At 42.4% G+C, this 22,354-nt stretch overlaps 2 protein-coding genes across 2 annotated transcripts; one reads left to right on the top strand and one right to left on the bottom strand.

The window, feature by feature from the left end:
* Positions 1-10,467: 10,467 nt before the first annotated feature.
* On the bottom strand, positions 10,468-18,056 carry LOC129589548 (maltase-glucoamylase-like). Its single transcript, XM_055484343.1, has 15 exons — positions 17,903-18,056; positions 17,591-17,834; positions 16,886-17,201; positions 15,865-16,285; positions 14,971-15,083; positions 14,609-14,759; positions 14,391-14,497; positions 14,204-14,328; positions 13,795-13,953; positions 13,351-13,487; positions 12,727-13,022; positions 12,533-12,649; positions 11,888-12,178; positions 11,283-11,490; positions 10,468-11,029 (listed from the first exon to the last, which is right to left on the bottom strand). Exons 1-15 carry the CDS (start codon positions 17,955-17,957, stop codon positions 10,746-10,748), a joined length of 3,024 nt encoding a protein of 1,007 aa, XP_055340318.1. The 5' UTR covers positions 17,958-18,056; the 3' UTR covers positions 10,468-10,745.
* Positions 18,057-19,252: 1,196 nt separating this feature from the next.
* On the top strand, positions 19,253-21,975 carry LOC129589589 (guanine nucleotide-binding protein G(q) subunit alpha-like). The gene is made up of 3 exons (XM_055484394.1): positions 19,253-19,564; positions 19,984-20,565; positions 21,038-21,975. Exons 2-3 carry the CDS (start codon positions 20,008-20,010, stop codon positions 21,710-21,712), a joined length of 1,233 nt encoding a protein of 410 aa, XP_055340369.1. The 5' UTR covers positions 19,253-19,564; positions 19,984-20,007; the 3' UTR covers positions 21,713-21,975.
* Positions 21,976-22,354: the final 379 nt, after the last annotated feature.

Below are 22,354 nucleotides of genomic sequence, written 5' to 3'. Positions count from 1 at the left end.
GCTAGTCGAGGAGGTTGTGTCACTGGCAACAGCAGCTCCAATTCCAGCGCCCAAGGCGGTAACCATTCTCTGCAAAAGTGACAATCTTAAAAGCGTTTAATCGCAATGACACGCCAAGCAGAGCCCCAACCGTCAAGAACACATGGGAATGTCTGCCACTATGGGCAGGGGGTAAAACGTGACAGTGGCACCTGCCAGTGGCACTGCCAATGGCATGGCAAGCGATAAAACCTGGAGACTCTGGCAACAGGCAAGCGATAAAACCTGGAGACTCTGGCAACAGGCAAGCGATAAAACCTGGCAGATGCCGCATAAAATGTGGCACCACACATAAGAAGCGGATTCGGGGTGTTTGGTCAACTATACAGAGTAGTTGCTGGAAGTGTTGCCGGCGTACGATCAATTTAACATAATATATAAATACATTATATATTATGTATACAGCGTGTGTTATACACGTACACACGCTGTATAACAGCGCTGACTTTGCGCGAATTGCGTAAGCAAGCGCCGGCTTAAAAACTTCTAAAGGTCACATTGTGTTTTGCCGTCTGCGCAAAGTGCCGCAATACAAAGAAGAACAAGGCGTGTTAAAAATACAATCAATGCACTTCCTAAAGGGCCCCGCTAGAATGTGCTTTGCGAAAATTGTGCTTTAATCGGTTGATTGATAAAAGCTAAACATTAGCAAGGTAGCCGATACCTTTCCACATACAGAAACGCACAGGCAGTATGCATATTGAAAGTGCTTCACTTGAAAATTTTTTAAGTTGACACAAATTTGTTGGTTTAACTTGTAAGGATCGCTACGGCAAATTAACGGCAGCTATGAGGTACTCAGGTAATAAATAATAAATCTGCCAACCGAACCAAACTGGCAGGACGGTATGAAACAGTGAGGAATAAACAAGTCCAGAACAGCTTTACTAATTTATTAATTTAATTTTACCAATTAGTTTTGGATGGCCACACTGGGACACAATAGTATGTATATACGATTACGGACTACATACAATTATGTATGTAGTTAGAACACTTTGTGGGCAGCATTTACAGCATATGGTATGTCAAAGCGCTAATTAAAAGTACCTATCTGAAATCACGCAATTTGCAGCATGAACTAAATAGATCGTGTGCTAACTTTAAATAACAAAATTATTCATTTATGACGATACCGGTACTGGATAATTACCAATCAAAAACCAATAATTATTAAACTGATACTTCTAGTGGTACTGGTGCAAATACCTTTATTCTCATTTAATTCATTTATGAATTTACTCGGCAATGTCCTCTTCATAGATTAAAAAGCCAGCGCTGGTACACTAAATAAAATGACAGAAATTTAATCGTTAAAAAATTATTTAATATTATTATTCGTTTATTATTCATTTATTATTGACAATATTAAGCACTGTAATGCTAATCAGACATACCCAGTGGGCCAGTAGCACTCCACCTCATGTCCAGTTTTTATGGACAAACAGTTTCTCACCGGAAGAGACTGAGAATTATAGTGTCATGAATTATAGTGTCATTGCTTGTAAAACATAAGAAATCATCTCTGCAGGGAAATTGACCGTTATTGAACTGTAATGTTGTTTGGAACCACGCTTTTCTAACATGATCTACAATCTACAGTCGTGTTATGACTTTTCTAACATGATCTACAATCTACAGTCGTGTTATGACTACAGACTACAGGCTAGGTCCGACGTCGACAACGGTGTCACATTTATGTTTTAATATTTTTGGTTTGATGCCGGTTCGGCTCGGTTGCTCGTTATAATATGAACTTTGATGTTATTCCAAAAAAAACCGGCGCCTTGTAAGTACACATCTTTACATTCACAGGGTACTGGTAGCTCCACAAGCAGCTAGCCTTATCTCTTGTTTGGTAGCTTATTATTTGGCCCGTTAGCTTGCAAATGACGGCGGAAATAGAAAAATATACTACGACCCAAGCAGACGAGCTCGAGCGGTATAGTAGTATTCTGCTGAGCGGTGTGCGACAGTACTGTGTTTGTGCAGTACTTACGTTAAAATCAGTTGCGCTAAACGGTTTTAAGTTTTAACATCTGACTCTGGGCATGACGTTACGGATTTACGAATTCCAGCAAGTTGCATGGATGATAATGGGACGGGCTACGGAGAAAAAATTCGTGCTAGTCTGTATTTACATTCTCAGTATTCGACCATTATGCTAATTTACGTAAGTACGAAAGAGACATAAAAGTGCGTAGTATAAAAATACTATGTAATTAATTTGGGTTTAGAATTTTGTGCCTCTTTTTGTCTTAATTATCATTGATATTTCTGTTTTTCAGCTAAAAGTTTAGGATAAGCTTGAAGACACTGCACTTGATCTTATATTTTCAATACACTTATTTACAAGTTATAGAAATTATTTATATTTTATGCACTTGATTTTTTATTTTGCACTTTATGTAATACACTATATTTTAATTTTTTTAATATATAAATAGGCGTATTTTTAATATTTTTGAAACACCTCTCGTAGCCTAAGTATACGATTATGACTAACAAGTCAAATAAAAGGTTTTATGCCCAGTAATTGTCGGACAGAAATTGTGGATTATACGTAATTACTTATACTGTCGGTGTGATATTTGCTGTATATTAATAGCGGCAAATGCATTACACTAAAAAAGTAATGGCGTTATATGTGAATTCTTAATTTTAAAATAATAGCTATGGCGTTTATGATTTTATTTGCAGCACTGTATAACATTAACTCAATTTAACTGAATACAAAAAGTGCGATAAATACTGTAGAACACTTGTTTGTATTAATCTTTACAATGACCGCAGCGAAATCCTGTGGTTAGCAACCACTCGCTAGTTTTTATATTACTATCACATTGGTATTCATACTAGCAACAACAACTTGCGCGCACTCCGCGCAGTAACACTTTTAGATGACCTTTACATTATATGGTGTAAACACAGTTAAAGAACATCTAAATATGTCAGATGTATGAAGGACAGGACACGGGCTGCATAACAAGAATACTGGGAAAGCGTTCTATTTGTAGCAGTAGTGAGTGTCGCACGGTTTTCTTGCAGTTTGGGAGTTTTGCTACGTGAATACCAAAAGCGCATTACACAATGCGCCTCCCGTCGCTAAGAGTAGCACTCCAGAAGGGCATATTCAGTTCATTCCGGTCCGAGTTCAAAGTAGCGTAGCGTGCGATAGCTATCGCACGCTACGCTACTTTGAACTCGGACCATATTGTTTTATTACTCCAAACTTTGAAGCAATCAAACAACTTGATTTTTGCTGCTATAGTTACAGCGTCACCGGTAGACACCGTGTAGTTGCACTTGTAACGTCCTCTAGGCTGTACAGCTGAAGGCATGATTTCTTAGGTTAGTTCTATTTTTTCTACACGGTTACACCCGCGGCTTCGTAAGTGGTGTGTCTGCTGGCAGGGGATAAAAGGTGGCAGTGGCACCTGCCACTGGCAATTGCCACTGGCAATTGCATCTGCCATTACGCTTCTGGCAAACGATAAAACGTGGCAATTGCCAAAAACAGTTATGCGTACCTTTTACGAAAAGTAATACGAAAACTTGAGATCAAGAAATTTGACAAAACTAGGAAAGGGTTATCCTAGTTAATGGTTTTGGTAGTAGTACTGGTACACCGTGCCTGTAGTGGTAACCTGAGTAGTGCCGGTACCGATGGGGCAATGAGATTGGAAGTGATTTTGGTACTGCTACTATTTATTCGGTCTTTTCGAATTAGGTGGAGGCTTTCTCAGGCCTTTCAGTTTTTAGCTTTGTAGCGGTCTGAGGAGAAACTTATAGGTATAGCCGGCCTTTAACAATTTAAATTTTTTAGCTCGATTGGTGGCATTCAGAATTGTATCCAAAAGAGAATTTCTTTGCGATTCGTAACAAAAAATAGGTTTCGATAACACTTCTACCTAATGTAAAACGTTGACCGACTGTTACGTATAATAATTCGAGCTGTCAGAAGCACGATAGGTCACAAGCACGACAGTGTTTAACTTAAAAATTAAAGAAAATCACAAATTACTAGAAAAATGCACGTTAGCGTGCATTGGCAGACCCGTGCGTGACTTAGGTTAAATAACCCGGAAAATTGTACCATATTTTTACACATAAACAAAAATTTCCGCGTTCGCGCTCTCCCAAATACCTTTTTGCATTGTTTTTATGGCATTGTACCGTTAGGACCGAGTAATTTGTATACACGGGCGTGAAAACTGTTTGCGTTCAGAATTTCCGGAACGGAAATCATGGGTACAACAAATTCCAAATGTTAAAACGCATCGAGGTGTACCATCATTATCAACTGATCTTCTTAAGATTTTTCATAAAAAAGCACATGAACATGTAGATAATTTATTCAACGAGCCAGGCTTGTATCGTCTTCTTAAAACTAGGACAAACAGGTCTAGAATTTTTAAAAGTCCTTTTACAATTTTACAAACAGCACAAAAAACCTGGTTTGGCGTAAAAATTACCTTATTGCCAATGAGCGTTTTTGTACAAAAATTTCGGTCCATAATGCGGCTTTGGTATGCCTAAATATTCAAACATTTTGGAATTTCGCTAACCGGATTATTGCGCGCAAAAAAGGTTTTCGCGTCAATGAATACCAATCACTACTTATGTGGTGTACACATTGCAGTAAGCCGGTGTAAATTTGTTTTTGATTGCGACACAGTAAAAAACGTCGTGCCTGCACACGAATTTTGTGTCAGTTGCCGGGTCACTTCCGTTAGCAATTTAGCGAGATTAACACTGCTGTGGCGATTCTGGCGATATGGGTCTCCACAAGATGCACAACATAGAGGACGCACGGACGAGGAAGAGAGCACAAGTACGCGGTGCAAGGTTACTGTTGTATGCCAAAACTGACCGAAAACCCATGCCGGTTCTTGGTTTCGTCATCATGACCATTATGACCAACTATTTCAGCGAAGGTAGCAGAGGGGGCATGAGTAAATTTTTCAGGAGGAAATTTTTGTCGGGAGCCATTTATTACAGCTGATCGGACCGACGAGTAATATTGAGATGCATAAAATAAATTTATATAGTGAAGCTGCGCTGCGCCACGGCAGTCAAAAATGGCGTCACAGTGGTGAGCTGCGTGATTTTGTACAGACCCACAGCAACACGCACCACCAATGGCATTAGGTTAAATATCCCGAGGTTACAGCGTTATCCCGCAAAGATATTTCGTAACCGAAACAGTTCAAGAGTTGCAGTGCCGCTGTATATTCTGTAGCCGATACGTCATCGGCAACGGCAACCAACCACGACGTCGTAGACAGTGGCTGGGACTGCGTCAGCTCCATGATGGCCAACTCCATGATGCAATAGTCTCACTTCCTTATCCAATTTCCGTAACGCACTTTCGTAACACACGTCCGTAACAAACTTCCGTCTACTGGTTAGTTATACACGACTTGGGTTCGACAATATAGCCAAGCAATTTTTGACCTTTTCTGACCATGAGACGACACGGTTTAGTTAATGTCTAAAATGGTGTCCCGAATCAGTTTATTTGGAATTTCGTGTTTGTGGCAACTGCCATGTTTTATCGCTTGCCAGTGAGCTGCCACTGCCAGTGGCAATTGCCAGTGGCAGGTGCCACTTCCACCTTTTATCCCCTGCCCTGTATCCCCTGCCCACAGTTTCCAGTACAGTCCGGTTTTCATCTTTGGATACGATAGAGCAAAAGTAAACTTGGAAACGTCCCGCCTGTGAATGTAAAAAAGACAGATGCATGTAAAGATAAAGAATAACTGGTGATTTGTTTTGCAAATTGAAACGTGCTGAGAAAAGTCGGCAAGACGGGCAAGTCATCCCGTACAGCATTGTGAATTTGTACAGCAACACAACACTTATTTGTACTGCCAGACTGTACTTATTTTATTTATATACGTATTTTTTTCGTATGAATATTCAAGCTGACCCTGCCGCAGTCCGTAAACTTTCATCGCGTTTCGTCAAAGTAATGGTCAGCGTAATATTATCCACTGTGACGCGGTTTGCCATGGCAAACGCTTGCTGCACGGCATCCAAGATTTTGCCCGAAGTCTGCCAAAAAAGGCCACGTACAGGTCAACAGCTTTGGAGCTTTTTTGAATGCCCTTACCGTTTTGAATGGGTTTGTGGAAGCCGGAGGTTCCGACAGCCGTTCGACGTACAATGTAAACGTTTCTTTCGGAGGACATATCTGCTCTTCTGCCGGTAGGGAGAGCCACTGATCCTCTCCTTTGCAATCCCGAAGGGTCAGTGCTTTAATCTTGTCCTTCCAGTAATCTGGTGCAGCAAACGTCGTCAGTTTGTATGGAATGCTAGTCGCAGATAAACGAAGCTCCAGGCCATCGAGTTTGCGGTAGATTATGGCAGTATGCAGCAGTCGGGCATCCAGGACGGCCCACACCCAAGGTGAGGGTGCATAATGTAAGATCACAAAAAAGTTGACAACCCAACCATCGGGATCGAAGCCCCAAAGACGAACTTCCGCTCGGCGATCAGAATCTGAGAAAACAAATACTGAGCTTCACGTTTCTTGTGTATTGCAAGCACGTTGTAGCAAACGTCAGTTACGTCACCATTGCCGATGTTCAGTTGTGAAGTCATAAGAGTCTCCAGTCGCGGTAGCCACTGGACATTCAGCGGTCGATCCAGATACATGCGAAACGAGTATGACGGATTCTCTGGCGGTCGGTCTACTAGATGAAGACCGGTGGTGTTTATATTCTTTATACGAGCCGTTCCGGAGTTGAGATAGTAACGATCGGTATGGCTAACCAGTGGAGTTAAATCGATATGACGGGCAAAGATCTTCTGCTGCACGGCGATCACAAAAGGAATGTTCATTGCCATCACGCTATTCGAAACAAAAACCGGTTTGCATCTACGTAAATACATCTCACACTCACAGGCCTAGTGTACCACTGTACAATACATACAGCCGTCCAATAGACTACCACTTCTATTGGCCCGCTCACGTTAACGATAACCAGTTTTTCATTCTTCGCTACCAAAACCGGTTAACTGGTTTCGTCACATGGGGCAGTGCTGATTCTAACATGCGTGCGTTTTGAATGAAAGCCGAAAGGGTCGCTGGATATTAGCAGGTGTAAGAATTGCGTTGAGCGTTCGCGTTTTAAATACCCGAACAATTTTGCAAAAGTGCAAAGTGGATGTGCACAGCTATACCGTATCGACAGCTATTAGAAGCGCGTCTAAAAAACTGTCCTTACTCAGAAAACGTGCCATTTAACCTGGATGTTACGATTTCCCGGCTCGAACTGACCAAAATGAATTTCCACATCGTTCATGTTCGCCTCGGCGCAATTCAGTCTATATTTTTGTTGAACAAGTTCCATCATATCTGGTTTCAGCTGGTCGGTATCAAAAACGCCGTATGTAGAATTTGCCCGCAGATAAACCTCGTCCGTGTTGATCATACCGTTGCTCGTGTAAAACGTTGGACCCTCGTATTCTGTCAAACCCTTGTCCTGCAATCGTTGAACCAAATCGCCGACAGAAGGCGGAACGATTTGGGTCTGTTAGTGGTACAAGGAGCTGGGATCGTACATCCAGGAAGACCGCGTAAGATTGCGGGAGAAATTTGCAGAGGGCAGCATCAGCGCTGACCTGCATGCTCGTAAAAAATATATTTAGTCTGTCGTGAATCGCACATAAGCTATAGCCAGCGGTTACCCGTTTGCTAAGCAATACACGGTCGACCCATTTTCAAATATTCAGGATTTCGGCATGTGTCGCTGTCCAGTTGCTCCTTTCTAAATAATCGAAATCACTCTGCTACTACTACTACTTGAGTTAGTAATGTCGTGGTAATCGTATCTAGACTTGGTAGCCACGCATAGGTAATCACATCTTGCAGCTCGGTTACGGTTCGGTTATTAAGCCGTAGCGCAAGCAGGTGTTGGCTTACAAACTCATTCAGTTCAAGGTACGTTTGGAAATTCTGCATGAAGAAGTTAGGTGGAACATCGAAGATTATGCTCTTCATTCCATGTAATTGTAGACTAAGCATGCCATCATAGTGACGTTGTCGCTGTGTAGCATACACGTTTGGACATAGGTCCACTGTTCCTGGCAGGGTTTCAATTTCCTGTAAAAGAAAACGTTGCGCCTTCGTCATGCTGAACCACATACCAACATTTTATAAAAAACTGAAAATAAAACAATCGAAATAAGTATATTCCGGATGGGTACCCTGCAACACCCCCAAACACGACCATTTATCGATGTAAAAGTGCACAAACTTTCAACTTTCAATTAAATCCGTAGTTGGCACTGGCAAGAGAATTTTACCTAATTCGCTGAAAGGGGTCGATGTGTTAGTAAAGGAAGAGCGTGAAAGCTCGTTGGCGGTTTGGGTGTGGGTCGACAAAGTGATTGGTAAAGCTACCAGGACAGAAAGAAAAATGAATAACGTGAACTTGGGTACCCCATGAAATCGGATCAATCGTTCTACCCCATTATCCATGCTGTAGGAATTAGAGACCAGTACATCAGCAAACTACAAGCATAACATTAGCCGGAATGGCTCTTATACTTATGGATGAATATATCATATATACAATTATGCATCCGTTTAAAGTACGCCATCCGCACTAAATGTCAAGTTTCATTCTGAATTCCGGTTAGCTCGGTGCTAAAAAATTAGAGTACTCGCATTCAATATAGTACAGGGCGCCTTAATCTGTTTACATCATTAGAATCGGTTGCAGTGCTGGAAAACAACTCAGTCACTGTTACAATTAGTGTTGGGCCGGCCCGGCCCGAACGGCCCGGGCCGAGGTCGGCCCGGCCTTTTTGGGAGGGCCGCGCCGGGCCGCGGCCCTCGGCCCGGGGAGAAGGGCCATGGCCCGCTGTGGACGTTAAATATGGAAAAAGACGTAGAAAAACATAAAATTTCGGTGGGATTTACTGAAATGTAGTATTTTTCGAGGAGTTTTTCTTAATTTTTGCAGCATTAAACGTTTCTAGGCGAATATCAGTCTATTTTTCGTTGACAATACCTGCTCTAGCCGCTTGCATAATGACATCCGGGAATGAAATATTACTGTGCTACAAGACGGCCCGGCCCTCTTGCTCGGGCCGACCCAACACTAGTTACAATGCTGTTAACAATTTGTGCGCTCTATTCGAACCTATTAATTTAGCAACTGCTTTGCTATAAAGAAAACGCTTTAATTACGCGCTTTATCCTCTCCACAGGCACAAAAAATTAGTAAGATACTAAGAATACTGTTGGATGTTCTTCTGCATTATTTTGAACAAATGTAATAGCAATGGCACGCGGCTCCTACGGAAATGTGCAATCCAGACAATGCTTCGAAGAACAGTGTGTGTAATGACAATGGTTATAACAAGATACGGGTGTGGCAACACAGGTATTAATCACCATTAAATTTTGGCCCGTACACTGATACAAGTAGGCACTGGTTAATTAAGGGGTAAAAACGTATATAAAATACGGTAAACGTATATAAAATACGGTAATAAAGGCACATTGATCACAATAGACATCGTTCGGCTGTCGGACGTTTAGTTGAGTGAGGAATGCCACAATGAGGTTGTGCTGGATGGTTTATCTAACGAAGAGATGTGCGATTAGTGATTACTTAAAATCGGTATGGGCCCGGACGCCAAAGTGACGTACACGCCCACTAAGTACGGAACGTTAGCGCTGGTGTCACTGTCACATTTCAGTGGTCACATTTTAGTGGTCATTTTAGTGACTGTTTTTGCTAAGTAGTACAGAGTACTTGTGAACGGAGATTAAATCCGTTTAAAACTTTCGGCAGCAGTTCAACATACCTGTTGATCTACAGTTGAACAGCAAACGGTTAGAGCGTCAACGATTTTTGATGTCAGTTACACTATATACTCTCATCATTTTTCGTGTGCAATACACAGACCGAGCTAGACGCCGGGAAGAGGAATTTCTCAGCCGACATCTGTATGGCTGAGAAGTATGTCGATATGGTGAGCAAACTGAATAGTTTTCTACCGTGCATGCGCTGCATTGCCAATTTGCCCCAAGTACATCAGTTTAAGTGGTTTGGTATTGGCTATTTTAAGTGGTTAGTACTGGGTGCTATTGTCCCATCTTCCAATGGGAATACTGCCGGGTTAATCTACGACAGTCGGGCTGGGATCGACACACAGTTGCTCAAGAATGGTTATGCCCAGTATGACCGTTGGTAAAATAAGGAAGTACAGCAGAATGTTTTACTCATTATTATCGAAAGAGATGGCAAGTACAAATTGACACACATAATAATTATGTAACATTTGCATCTCGACAGTTATCCAACTTCTCCATCTCCTTACACTACGATAATCCGGCAACTTCAGTAAAAGCGTCGTCTGCAGGGCTGGCAGCGTTAATCTCTGTGATACCGAATTACCGACATATCGTTTTTGTTGGGTAATACAGATTAATGCACCAAGAGAAATAAGCAAATCAAACACTTCTTTAGCGCGCATCCAACCATTTCCAAATCTGGTTGCGTCTTCTTAGGGGATGCCTTTCTCAAACCCATCACCGAGTCAATGAAATGACTAGCATGCATTTCTCCAAAAACAATGCACTGTTTGAAACGGAAGTAATCGCATAAATATTCATTACAACTCTATTCGGACCGCTTAATTAAATAAGTGCTCCATAATTTATGCAGCTAATCACGCCAGAAAAATCACAGTGTAGGGAATAAGCTGACGTGGAAGGACGCATTCAGTGGAATGTCCTGCAAGACGACCTGGTACGCCTGGCCCACTTTAATGACATGTGCAAAGCCCCGGCTGGCTTCCGCTCGCACCACAGCAAAGGGCATTCCGAACAGGTGAATGTCGCGGACGATCACATTGCCGCTGTTGACGTTGGCACTGGCGTCCACCGTGTACGTGAAGGTGCACTGATGCGGAGCATTCTGGCGGAACTTCATGGAGGCGCGCAAATGCTTCCCACCGGAAATGGCATCTACGATACAAAACAGCCATAACGTCCCGCATCTGAATACCATCTTTTGTCACCAATAACTTTTTTATAGGTATTTCATATTTACCGTTTAAAAAGTCATGTTTTTATACTATTTATGTGTATCTTGCTTTTATTTTATTTTTTCATGGTTTATATATTGTACAAACTTTTTGTGTTTTTTAAAGGCATCATGTTGGATGTATGTACTATAGTATTGAGAATTGTACTACGTTTAATAGGATAGCTCACTCACCAATAGCTTCGCCATCATCCCAGTAAAGGTCACCGTTGGCCGCGTATGTATCATTCAGAGCGACAATGAACTGGAAGGGGTTGCGTCGGGATTCGGCGGTGTTCTTGCCCGGGACTTGCGCCGGGAAAATGATCCCGCCACGATAATGCATACCGATCTGGTCGATCTCCATCGGCAACGTACGACTGCCCTGACGCGTCACTTCCGGCTGCAATGAATGACTTTCGCTTTTATTATACTGCATTTATGCCCGAAGTACTGTATTTAATTTGTGTTTTTGATTATAGTGATTTTGAGAACCCAGAAAAAAATTCTGCTTGTGCATACTAACGTTCTTCCCAATCAAAGTGACTAGCAAAGCCATGTTTTGCAATGCATGCATGGCTCACCCACAAACCATTTTACTACGATTAACCCACATTTGCAGTGAATTGTAATGGCAGCTAAAGAACAATAAGTGCGCATAGAACATAACTACTTTACGTATGTTTTAATGCTGATATTGTATTTTGGTTCAAATGTATTTTTGTTTATTAATAAAACTGCCGGGATTTACAACCAAAATTTATTTGATATGTTGTAAAAATGCAAGGTTTGCTTCGTACCGTTCCAGCGTAGTCGTACCACTTGGCATCGGGGAAGTAGACACTGCGTGAGCGCCACCCATCTTGCACGACCGGCGAGATCATCAGACCGGCACCCCACAGGAACTGGTCGTTGATATCGTACGTGGTCTGGTCAGTCAGGAATTCGTGGTGCAGCGGCCGAATGACCGTTGAGCCGGTAGTGTGGGCGTGGTAGAAGAGGGTGTACAGGTACGGCAGCAGACGGTAGCGGATGGCCAGGGCTTTCTTGGTCACATCGGCCACTAACGGCCATTGTGCCGGATCTTGATCCTGAGGAACAGGTGGACAAATGAAGTTTTTCGTGCTTGGCACTTAAGCATATTATAACAGCAGCAAAATCATTATTGATCAATATTCTGTGTTATTAAAAACCTGATTCATTTAAATTTCCGATAATAGATCGATATACTGTAATTACGCACAGCATGTGGTAGAAGATATAAAAATAGCGTGATTAATTGAACGAATAATAATATCACGTAAGTTTTATCGATGCAATTCAGTAACGCATCACATACATAAATGTTGTAGAAATATATAAAATTATAAATGTACAAAAAAACTGTAAAATTGCCTATTAAGTTGCTAACTAATGCAGTTTATTCTATAAACCGATAACCATACTTTATAGTGGTTGCCGTTGTGGTTGCGCGCGTACGGATAGAATGCGCCGACTTGCTGCCAACGAGCACATAATTCCTCCGATGGTTCATTAAAGAAACCGCAAATATCAGCGCCAATCTATAAGAAAATTGCACGATATAACACAGCACTACTAGCGATGAATTAATAGTAATAATAATGCTGGTAAACTGTACATAAGGAATTCCGAAGATGTTGAACTCCAGCATCCCCACAATGGAGTACTGCAGATCGCCCCAGTTGGCCGAATTGTCGCCCAGCCAGTGGCCGACATGCTGGCCGTTCCCTGGGTAGGTGGAGCGCGACACCACCAGGATACGTTTGCCGGTGGCCTCCTGACCGGCCGCGAAGGTCGGCTCACTCTGGCTCCATCCGTACAGATTGTGCACGTCGTAGTGGGTGCACCGCTGACCCGGCCGGCATTCCTGCTCAGTCGACATGCAGATGGTGTTGTCCGACAGACGTCCCAGACCTGTACACAAAAGGAAATTACATGTAGAATAGTAAATTAAATATTTTATAATAAATAATCAAGTGTTAATGTGTTATCAACGCCGTAAACGTTCAGTCATGTGCAAAAAACAGGATTATAGGAAACGTCATGCACTCAGCTAAATAAAATTTTAAAAAAAGAATACAGTAAGGTGCAATGCCACAGACCTGTGCAAAAAATGTATATAATTGCAGCAAAATTTAATAAAATAAAATTTTTAGAAAAAACTATTTAATACAGTAAGAAACAGTTCACACTAAAATAATATATGGGAAAAGCAGGCGAATTGCTATGCGATTGTACGTACGGCCGGTGTAGGGTGGCTGTTCGAGACTGTTTTGTGGGCAGCGCAGACCCTGGCAGGTGTGGTTCCCAGGCAGGTCACCGCCGCAGAACCACTGGCCCTGGCCGTTGGTGTTCGTTCCGAAGGAAGCCGGTTCGTTCCTAAAAAGGCGGCTTAAATAATTAACAGTCACTGGCAAAATCGTACCAAATATATGCCCCAAATTATTATACCAAATATCTGCACCAAATAGGTGAACGTATCGCTATGTGGATATTCTGCAAAAAATAAACTTATTGATTTTGATATTTATACTATCAGATACAGAGAATTTACCCGTTTCACAGAAAACACTAAATAAAATTTAATAGAAAATCAGGCTGTAACTGATTCGCACTTTATACTTGCAGAACAATACTCAAAATTCATAGTTTCCACCAGAAGACTGTTATAGCAGAAAATACACACATGTCGATCCATAATCCATCAAATTTGAGTGTCTGATGCTGCTTGACAATTTCGTTCTTCCACCAGGTTTTGGCCTTCTCCGAGAAGAAATCCGGGAATGCCGCGCGTCCATCCGGCCACACTTTGCCCAGAAGAATGTTATTTGGACCCACATTGATGCTGTGCACATGTGCAAAAATTAAAACAACTTGAAAACACACAAATGCATGCAACTACATATACACTCATTAACTAACAACGTACATTGATGGAAGATGCATTTACGTAGTGGTGGAAGCGGAGTTTAAAATAATTTTGGCGGTTAAAGGCTTAAAGCAATAAGTCTTTCATAATAGTAATCATTGAAGCATAATAGTAAAATACATGGGTAATATGTAAAAGTAATCATAAAAATATTTATGAAACTGACCTGTCGATACCGGTAACGCCGTGCGGCCATTTAATAAAGACATCTTGCATAACACCATTATCATACGGCAGATACTGCGGATCTTTGGGATGTTTGATCGGGGCATCGGAATGGATAGCCGGATCCTGTCAACATGACCTTTTCAATCAAACACAACAATTAATCACATCGCGTTCTATTAACGCACCAGAATGATAACCGCCCGAATACCGTCCCGCTTCAGCTGGTCCACATAGGCGCCCAGTCCGTTGTAGTTATCATGGTCAATAACAAAGTTCTGCCGGAAGCGCATATCTGTCAACAGCGATAAGGGAGAACAATGCAGTGCCACGCATTCATTGCTAATATTAGTTCACGTGAACCAGATAAGACCGGCATTGTGAAAATGACAATGGGACTACATACAATCGATATCGAGTGTTTGTACATCTTGTGGCACGCCGGCCATGCGGTTGCGGTTGATGATCTGCTGCAGTTTCGTTAAGGAGTTGTAGCCCCAACGGGATAACTGGAAACCCAGTGACCAGTAGGGCGGTAAGAAAGGACGCCCCACCAACTGTAAATAATACAGAAATCCTGATATCAGTGTCCGTATTGAATTATTGATAAATGCGAATACATGTACAAGTGCGATAAACAAATCAGCAATCACAATTATACATAAATTTATTTACTAATATTATTATTAAACTGCATTAAAGCACATTAATATGCGGTTTGGAAAGCAAATTAATGTGCATTCCGAACCGATAAACATTGACCCATACCGCTGTATACTGTTGGGTGACTTCTTCCGGGTTGTCGCCCAGAACAAAGTAAAAATCCAGAATACCGCCAATCAGTTTCAACGTCAACGTAGGGCCGGGAGCAAATTTATATTCTATAAGAAATGTGAAATAAACTTGGGTAAAATAACAAATATTATGGAAATACATTACAGACGTATTTGATAAATCATCCCTATGTGGTAAGTAACAGTAGTAACGAGTCCGTTAATTATATAAGGTGGCTAGAACAAAACGTCAAAACCCACAGATCCCAGTTGCATGGAAAAAACTGCAATCATGTAAAAATACCTTCACAGAAATCATTGGTCTTCGCTACGGAGAATGCAAGAGCACGACAGTTTATCTCTGCGTTCTTTAACAGCGAATGGTAGTGTAATGGCGCTAAAGTGAAATCCATGTGTTGAGCGTTCCAAAGAGCATGCACGCCAGATCAGGGCTGATTAAAACCCGATGTCTTAATAGTACAAAAGTTTTTTTACACTTTTGCGGAAAATTTTTAAACATACCAACGCCTGCAGAACGTTTTTACTGTAACACAGAAGCTGTAAATGTTTACATGCGATTTTTATAAAATTGCGAAGATATTCATGGAATCAGGTGAGGTGCAGTAAGTCGCTGACCAGCCCGGCAATCTGATATGTTGGCGTCCATATCGTACTTACGCAATAATGGAATACAACAAGCGCCTTTCTCACCAAAATATAAAAGAAATAAAATTAAATCATCTATTTAGTTACTTTCACATTTATTAATATTTATTATTGTTTTTTCTTTCTAACAATCAAGTTATTTTCATAAAATTATTTGTAAAATTATTTCTTAATTAGGGTCGGGATTTAAAAATTAAAACATATTTTTCATCTGCCGTCTCACCCATTCCGCTGCTGGTGTGCAGCAGCACGCCGTGCGCCCGCCCATCGTTGTCCTCCACGACCATATAGTACGGATGGAAGCCGTAATGGTTCCCGTTTTCATAACCCGGCGGCGAGTCCTTCGTCCACATGGGCACGGCGCCCACGTTCAGATTGTGCTTGAAGGTGCGATGCCGGTTCTCCCCAAACCCGAAGATCTTCTCCGACGGAAGCTTGGTCTTAATCTGGATGTATTGATCCTCCAGGATCAAGCCGGCCAGGGAGGTGTCGAACAGGACAGTGCCGGTGGAGCGGCGGATGACCTTGAAGTAGAAGTACGGTTCCTGGTACACACGCACCTCGTAGTCGGTGGTCGTGGTGGATGGCGGAGGACGGTTGATTGGCGTGGGTACTTCGTAGCGGGAGCGACCGGCATCGTAGTACTGCATTCAGAAAATAAAGGATCGAAAAGTCATCGGGGGTATTTTTTATCGCGGAAACCAGACAAAGGAAAAAGCAGTCACCGGTTTTTAGTTTTTACTCTAAGCGACGGGATTGTAGTATGGTGGCGCAGAGCCGAGGCTGCATGCGCACGAGAGATACGGCATACATACCAGTAGTTACACAGTTTTAGCTGCTCCAAAGTACAAATACATCATTTGCCTAAAGTTTTTAACGATAATTTCAAATTTTTTTTATATTTCACTGGGCGTAATCACAAAAGTCCGGAAGATGACTACTGGCAGTCGGACGCGCAATAATTGCATGTACTCGCGCACTTCCTTCTGCCTCGTCTTTTTATTGCGATTACTCGTAGTAAGGAAGTAGATATAATCTTGATCGCAGAATTGCACTTAATGCATTCATTTCTTATTGATCAACAAAAAGAGCTGTGTTTACCTATAGTTACATATGAACCGAGTATGCACGTGCGAAATAAACTGTCGAGGGTCGATCCACAATAATAAATAAAAATAAACGCGTCAACGTGCGAGATAAAAAAGCCTACACGTACCTACTTCTAGGTAGATACTGTAACATACCTTGATGCGCAGCACGCTCTTTCCCACATGTTCAATATCCACACGGACGTCGGCCCAGGGTGTGCTGAAGGAATTGCCGGTATAGGCTTTGGTCAGCGCGAAGGTGGCCTTGTCAGCCGCGGCGGCGCAACCGTTGCTATTGTATGCTTTCGGTACATTCGATCCGGGATGGAAACACCACGGCGCCCCGGTGGACTGTCCGTTCGGGTACTGCGACGGCTGCCAGATGCAGCCGCGAGCCACGCAGCCGGCCTCGGAAGCGCCCCAATCCGGGTAGCAGTCCACGCGGTCGAAATCATCGGCTTCTACCGGCGCCCTTTACATGGCAAAGCACACGAAAAAAAAATCAGTGCCGGTTCTTGCAGAATCCAGACGTAAATATTTTTATTACAGTATTTATAGAATTCTCTGAAGAAACAAATTAACAAATTATTTTTATATGAAAAAGTACTCTGCATAAAGTATAAAGATGCAAGTGCATTTCTCGCAGTTTTCGTTCATATCGTTATAGGTTCACGGCATATCTTTTTTGTTTATTCACTGTATCCAGTTATTATGTATGTAGTTATGTACAATATTTTGCTAATTACAGTATAATGTTGATATCTGTGCGTTTGTGAAATTATTCACTGAGAGCAATTTGTTGATTTCATCTTAATATAACCAACCACCGTCGAAAAAAATAAACTCGCATGGATTCCTTACAGATTCTCATTGGGTTGGGTTGCGCACGTAACACCGCTTCCAGGATTAATCGGCGCTACCGGGGTGGTCGTGGGAATCTCCGGGGTGGTGCGAACCGCGGGCGTAGTGGGCACCGTAGCAGCCAGTTCCGTGGGCGATACCGGTGCGCCGTCGCATGTACAACTGCAGCTGGATTGTTTGATCTTCAGGTGGAAGGAATCCAGGGTGCAGGCCAACTGTACATCGCCATCAGCACGCGACTCCGCTTCAAACAGCAACATATCAGTTATATTTGCGTACACATGCAGTAAAACACGTTTTTTGTATACGTACCGGTTGCGTATGGAATGCTGGCGAGCGCCAGAAAGAGAACGACGGGAACCATCATATTTGCGGCGTTCCCGACACGAACGATTGTAATTATTCAATCAGCGTGTATCAAGTTTATATACTCGTACTCGTATAAACGTTTACGCTTAGTATGACAAAATGGATAAGAGAAACAAAGCTAGCCGAAATTTGATAAGACGGTTAAATTCACGATTACACCATCTTACAGACGCTTCTCGTAATCGTTCATATTTAATATTGTGTGTAAAAAAACGGCTATCGATATCGCTGCAAAAGCGTATAATTATGTACTTGACTGTGTACGACAGGAAAGGTCTGTTATCATTGAATCGCTGACTTTATCGGAGAAGTAAATAATGTAGGTACTTGCCGAAGAAATTCCGAATTACATAACCATCCCGCAAAAAACCTGAGCTTTATCGCGATAAACTACCGTCGCAAGTGAGCGTCTCTGTATACCTTTCTTTCTAATTGAGACATTTCCGGAACACATGTTTCGCCTCAAAATACATATGACGTCCACGCCTTTAACCGGCACCCTGAACATGTGATGTTTGTCACTAGGTTCCTGCACACATGGCATCCCAGTGCCTCGAATATGAGTCGATTGCAGTACTCAACAAGCATTTGAGAAATCGTAACTTTATAGTCTTCAATTACCGTTTCTGCCGGTTTTTTATGTCACCGCGCTACCGCATTAAAATCATCGAGGGAAGTGAATCCTTGTCGCATCGAAGAAGCCGTCAAAACGTCATCGCGGAGAGCAGAACAACAGTCGCGACACTGAGACGCGGTTTGTCAAACGCACAAACAATTCTTATTAACGAAGCCATTTAATTCTGTTGACCTTTCGCTGCATCGGCTAAATCTGTCAACATCAACACCGTATGCACAGCGCAGCGGCCGCACACCCGTAGAAAGTAAGCTGTCTGTATTCCTAATCGAGACACTTCCGGGACTGTGAGAACACATGTTTCGCTTCAAAATACAAATGACGTCCACGCCTTTAGCCGGCACTTACATTACAGGACGTGTGATGTTTGTCACTGGGTTTCTGCCACACACGGCATCCCAGTGCCTCGAACATGAGTCGATCGACACGTTTCGTGTTTATTTCTTCAAGGTTGTGTACGCCGGATTTTTCGCATCTTTAACAACAGTTTTCAATGGTGGCCTTGTTCCGTTTGCGCGAACTGTTGCCCGAACAGCTTGATATTGTTCAAGAAAAGTAGGCTTTCGGAGAAGTACGCTTTTCCCGACACGAGCACAGAAGATGGAGAGGATACATTGAACTGCGGCACGCATCCAACACGGAAAACAGTTGCACAGTGAACGCTTTTTGGTGGTCGTGGATTGCCGGAAATCTTGACAGCGGCGCAGTTCAACGCAAGGGTTCAGGCGATATAAAGCAGAACGTTGACACCCATTTCGAAGCCATTCCTCTTTCTTATTGTTGTGCTTGTTCTTGTTAGTTGAAGCTTCGAACTGAACGACGTTTTTGCACTGAGAATTAAGTTTTAGCTTTTACGGATAATATTTTCCGAAATTTAATCTTCGCCTGACTGGTCACAGTGCGTCCAAAGATCAAGTGACCTTTACATCCTGCTGGATTACCAACGGCTGCCTGATTAATTGCAAACTAAGGTAAATATATCAGTCCTGTCAGAGCCAAACTACAAACTTGTATTACCTTAACTGAAGCATAAAATATGAGCACTAAAAGTGCTGAAATCAAGAACATGATTAAATATAATTTAAGATTAAGTTTTACGAATAATTTCTTGATCATCTGCTTCGCTTGACATACTGGTTTAAGATACGTTTTCCTGATTTTAATTTCGAATTTACGGTTGGCACTTTGAATTTTTTTAGAACGTTAACTTTTCTGAATAAACTATTTGGCTTCGCCATAAAGGTAGAGCTCTAGTTCAATTAGGCAGCTATCGTTAACCATTTTAAACTCTGTACCGGTATGAACACTTTCGTATAACTATCAGTTTACGATTACAATTTAATTTACAGTATGTTCGCTAATATTTTATTTTACGGCTTTGTTATTGCAGATTAATCGACCGAATTTTCTGACCATGCCTGAAAGCCGTGTCGCCGACATCCTCTGCTGCAAAACCGCCGAACGCCGCGAACAAGAGCGCATCGACCGGCACATCCGCGATATGCTGAAGAAATGGGATTCCTTCTCCGACTTCAAACTGCTCCTGCTGGGCACCGGGGAAGTGGGCAAATCCACCATCATCAAACAGATGCAGATCATCCACAGCCAGCACTTCCAGGATGACAAACACCGGCGCACCTTTATCCGCGCGGTTCGCGAGAACATCCTGGAGGCCATGGGGGTGCTGCTGCTGGCCATGGGTGACCTCGGGATCCCGTTAGCCGATCCGCGGCACCGCAGTCACGCCGAGGTCATCAAAAAAGAATTCCGCAAACCATACCACAGCGAGACAGCTCAACGCTTGTTGACGATCGTGGGGATTTTGTGGGAGGATGGTGGAGTACGGGAGTGCTACCGGCGTCGGCATGAATTCCCGTATGTGTATCTGCACGACTCGGCGAAGTATTTTTTCAACCGGATTGATGTGATTGCCGACGCTGAGTATATTCCCACTGAGCAGGATATCTTGCGGGTACGGGCATATTATCAGGGTGATATTCAAAAAGTCTTGGGACATTTTCAAATAAAAAAAATAACAATGAAATGTTTTATTAGATTGTGTTCAAACGTTTTGGGTTCAAACGTTCAAGCCTTTCTAAAATTCATATTTATAATTTCAGCATATGACGAAACTACATAAATTACTTCGTTTGGCACTGTTTTTCTAAATTTTAATTTGCTTCCTCATTTTGATTGCGCTTGATTCAAATTTAGTACAGTTCAGAAAAAACTTTTGTTGAAGTGAAGAAGCCAATGCTTATTTATAATCTTTTTTATTGGGAGAATATGTAAATTATATTGATGTTATTTTATCTGCTATACTTCGCTTGATTTTTGTATAAATTTTTACAAATCAATAATATAAAATTTATCTTTCAAAATAGGGGAAAATTAAAACCATTACTTATTCTTACTTAAAAAGCTAAATCTGATTTTAACCTTAGGTGCGGCAGAGCTCGACCGGCATCCAGGAGTACACCTTCGAGATCGAAAAAGAAGTCTTCTTCCGCGTCATTGACGTGGGCGGTCAACGCACCGAACGCCGAAAATGGATCCACTGCTTCGACAACGTCACGGCCATCATCTTCGTCGCCGCGCTGTCCGACTACGACCAGACCCTGCTGGAACGCGACCCCCACACCGGCGAGAAGCACAACGTCAACCGGATGGCGGAGAGCCTCGCCCTATTCAACGTCATCATCCACGAGAAGTACCTCCAGCACGCGTCCATCATCCTCTTTTTAAACAAGACAGACATCTTCGAAGAGAAGATCCAGGAGCGCCATCTGGTGGACTACTTCCCGCGCTACGCCACCTTCCAGCCCAGCCACACGGATACCCTCGGGCCGCAGCGCGATGCGGAGGCCGGGAAGGAGTTTATTCTGCGCTCGTTCGAAGCGTACGTCAAGTGTAAACAGACCGCCGCGACAAGGGAGTGCTTTGATCGGGGTGGGGGGCAGCGCGCGGGGAACGGACGGCACTACAGTATCTACCCGGAACAGCAGCCGTTGTATTCGCACTTCACATGTGCCACGGATACCGAGGGGATGAAGAAGATCATTCAGGATGTGGAGGATTATTATCTACAGCTGGCGCTTATTGAGTATAATTTTCAGTGAAACGCGCCCTGGTGGCGGTCAATCTGACCTGGATTTCTTTGCACAAGACAGACAATATTATTAATCAGTACTCGCTTCGAAAATATATAACGATTATTGTATAATTTATAAACTTATATAACCGTCATAATTACGAGTGTTTATCTTACTGTTAACTGCGGTCTTGTAAATGTATTCACTGTAAAATGCTAGGCAAGTTCGTATAGAAGTTAGGAAATTTGCCCATCATCGCGGGTGGAAGATAATTAACCACCGCAAGCATTACCGACTGTGACAAAACTTAAATTTAAAGGTACTGTTTAAAAAAAGGCACAACAGTCTTCAAAACGCAACACACATGATTCTGATATGCCAAACTCAATTACAGATAAACTATTTATCAGAATTCCGATAATTAATAAAAAATACTTCCGTATTCACGCGTCGAAGATGAACCACCACCCAATGACAAAAATAGAATTAATGAGTTTTCAGATTTAATGACTTTTTTTGCAATTCAGTTAATTTAGAGAGTTGTGACACAAGCGCAAAATAATCTCAAAATTCAGGCTCGATTCATGGTAGTTTATTACATTATTTATTGAAAATTCGATCATTCAAAAAATCTCCCGTAATCACGCGTAGAAGAAAAGCCCAACCACG

Source organism: Paramacrobiotus metropolitanus, unplaced genomic scaffold (genome assembly GCF_019649055.1).
Source record: "Paramacrobiotus metropolitanus isolate TYO unplaced genomic scaffold, Prichtersi_v1.0 Parri_scaffold0000036, whole genome shotgun sequence".
NCBI classification, from domain to species: domain Eukaryota; kingdom Metazoa; phylum Tardigrada; class Eutardigrada; order Parachela; family Macrobiotidae; genus Paramacrobiotus; species Paramacrobiotus metropolitanus.
Note: the sequence above shows the minus strand (reverse complement) of the source record. Positions and strands in the feature narration are given on the sequence as shown.

Excerpts from the sequence above, each read along its gene's own strand:
- LOC129589548 (XM_055484343.1), bottom strand. The coding sequence starts at position 17,957 with ATGATGGTTCCCGTCGTTCTCTTTCTGGCGCTCGCCAGCATTCCATAC. Across the intron at positions 17,202-17,590 it reads ACCCAACCCAATGAGAATCT|GGCGCCGGTAGAAGCCGATG; the intron begins GTAAGGAATCCA and ends TGCCATGTAAAG. Across the intron at positions 11,030-11,282 it reads GGATGATGGCGAAGCTATTG|ATGCCATTTCCGGTGGGAAG; the intron begins GTGAGTGAGCTA and ends TTTGTATCGTAG.
- LOC129589589 (XM_055484394.1), top strand. The coding sequence starts at position 20,008 with ATGCCTGAAAGCCGTGTCGCCGACATCCTCTGCTGCAAAACCGCCGAA. Across the intron at positions 20,566-21,037 it reads CTGAGCAGGATATCTTGCGG|GTGCGGCAGAGCTCGACCGG; the intron begins GTACGGGCATAT and ends TTTTAACCTTAG.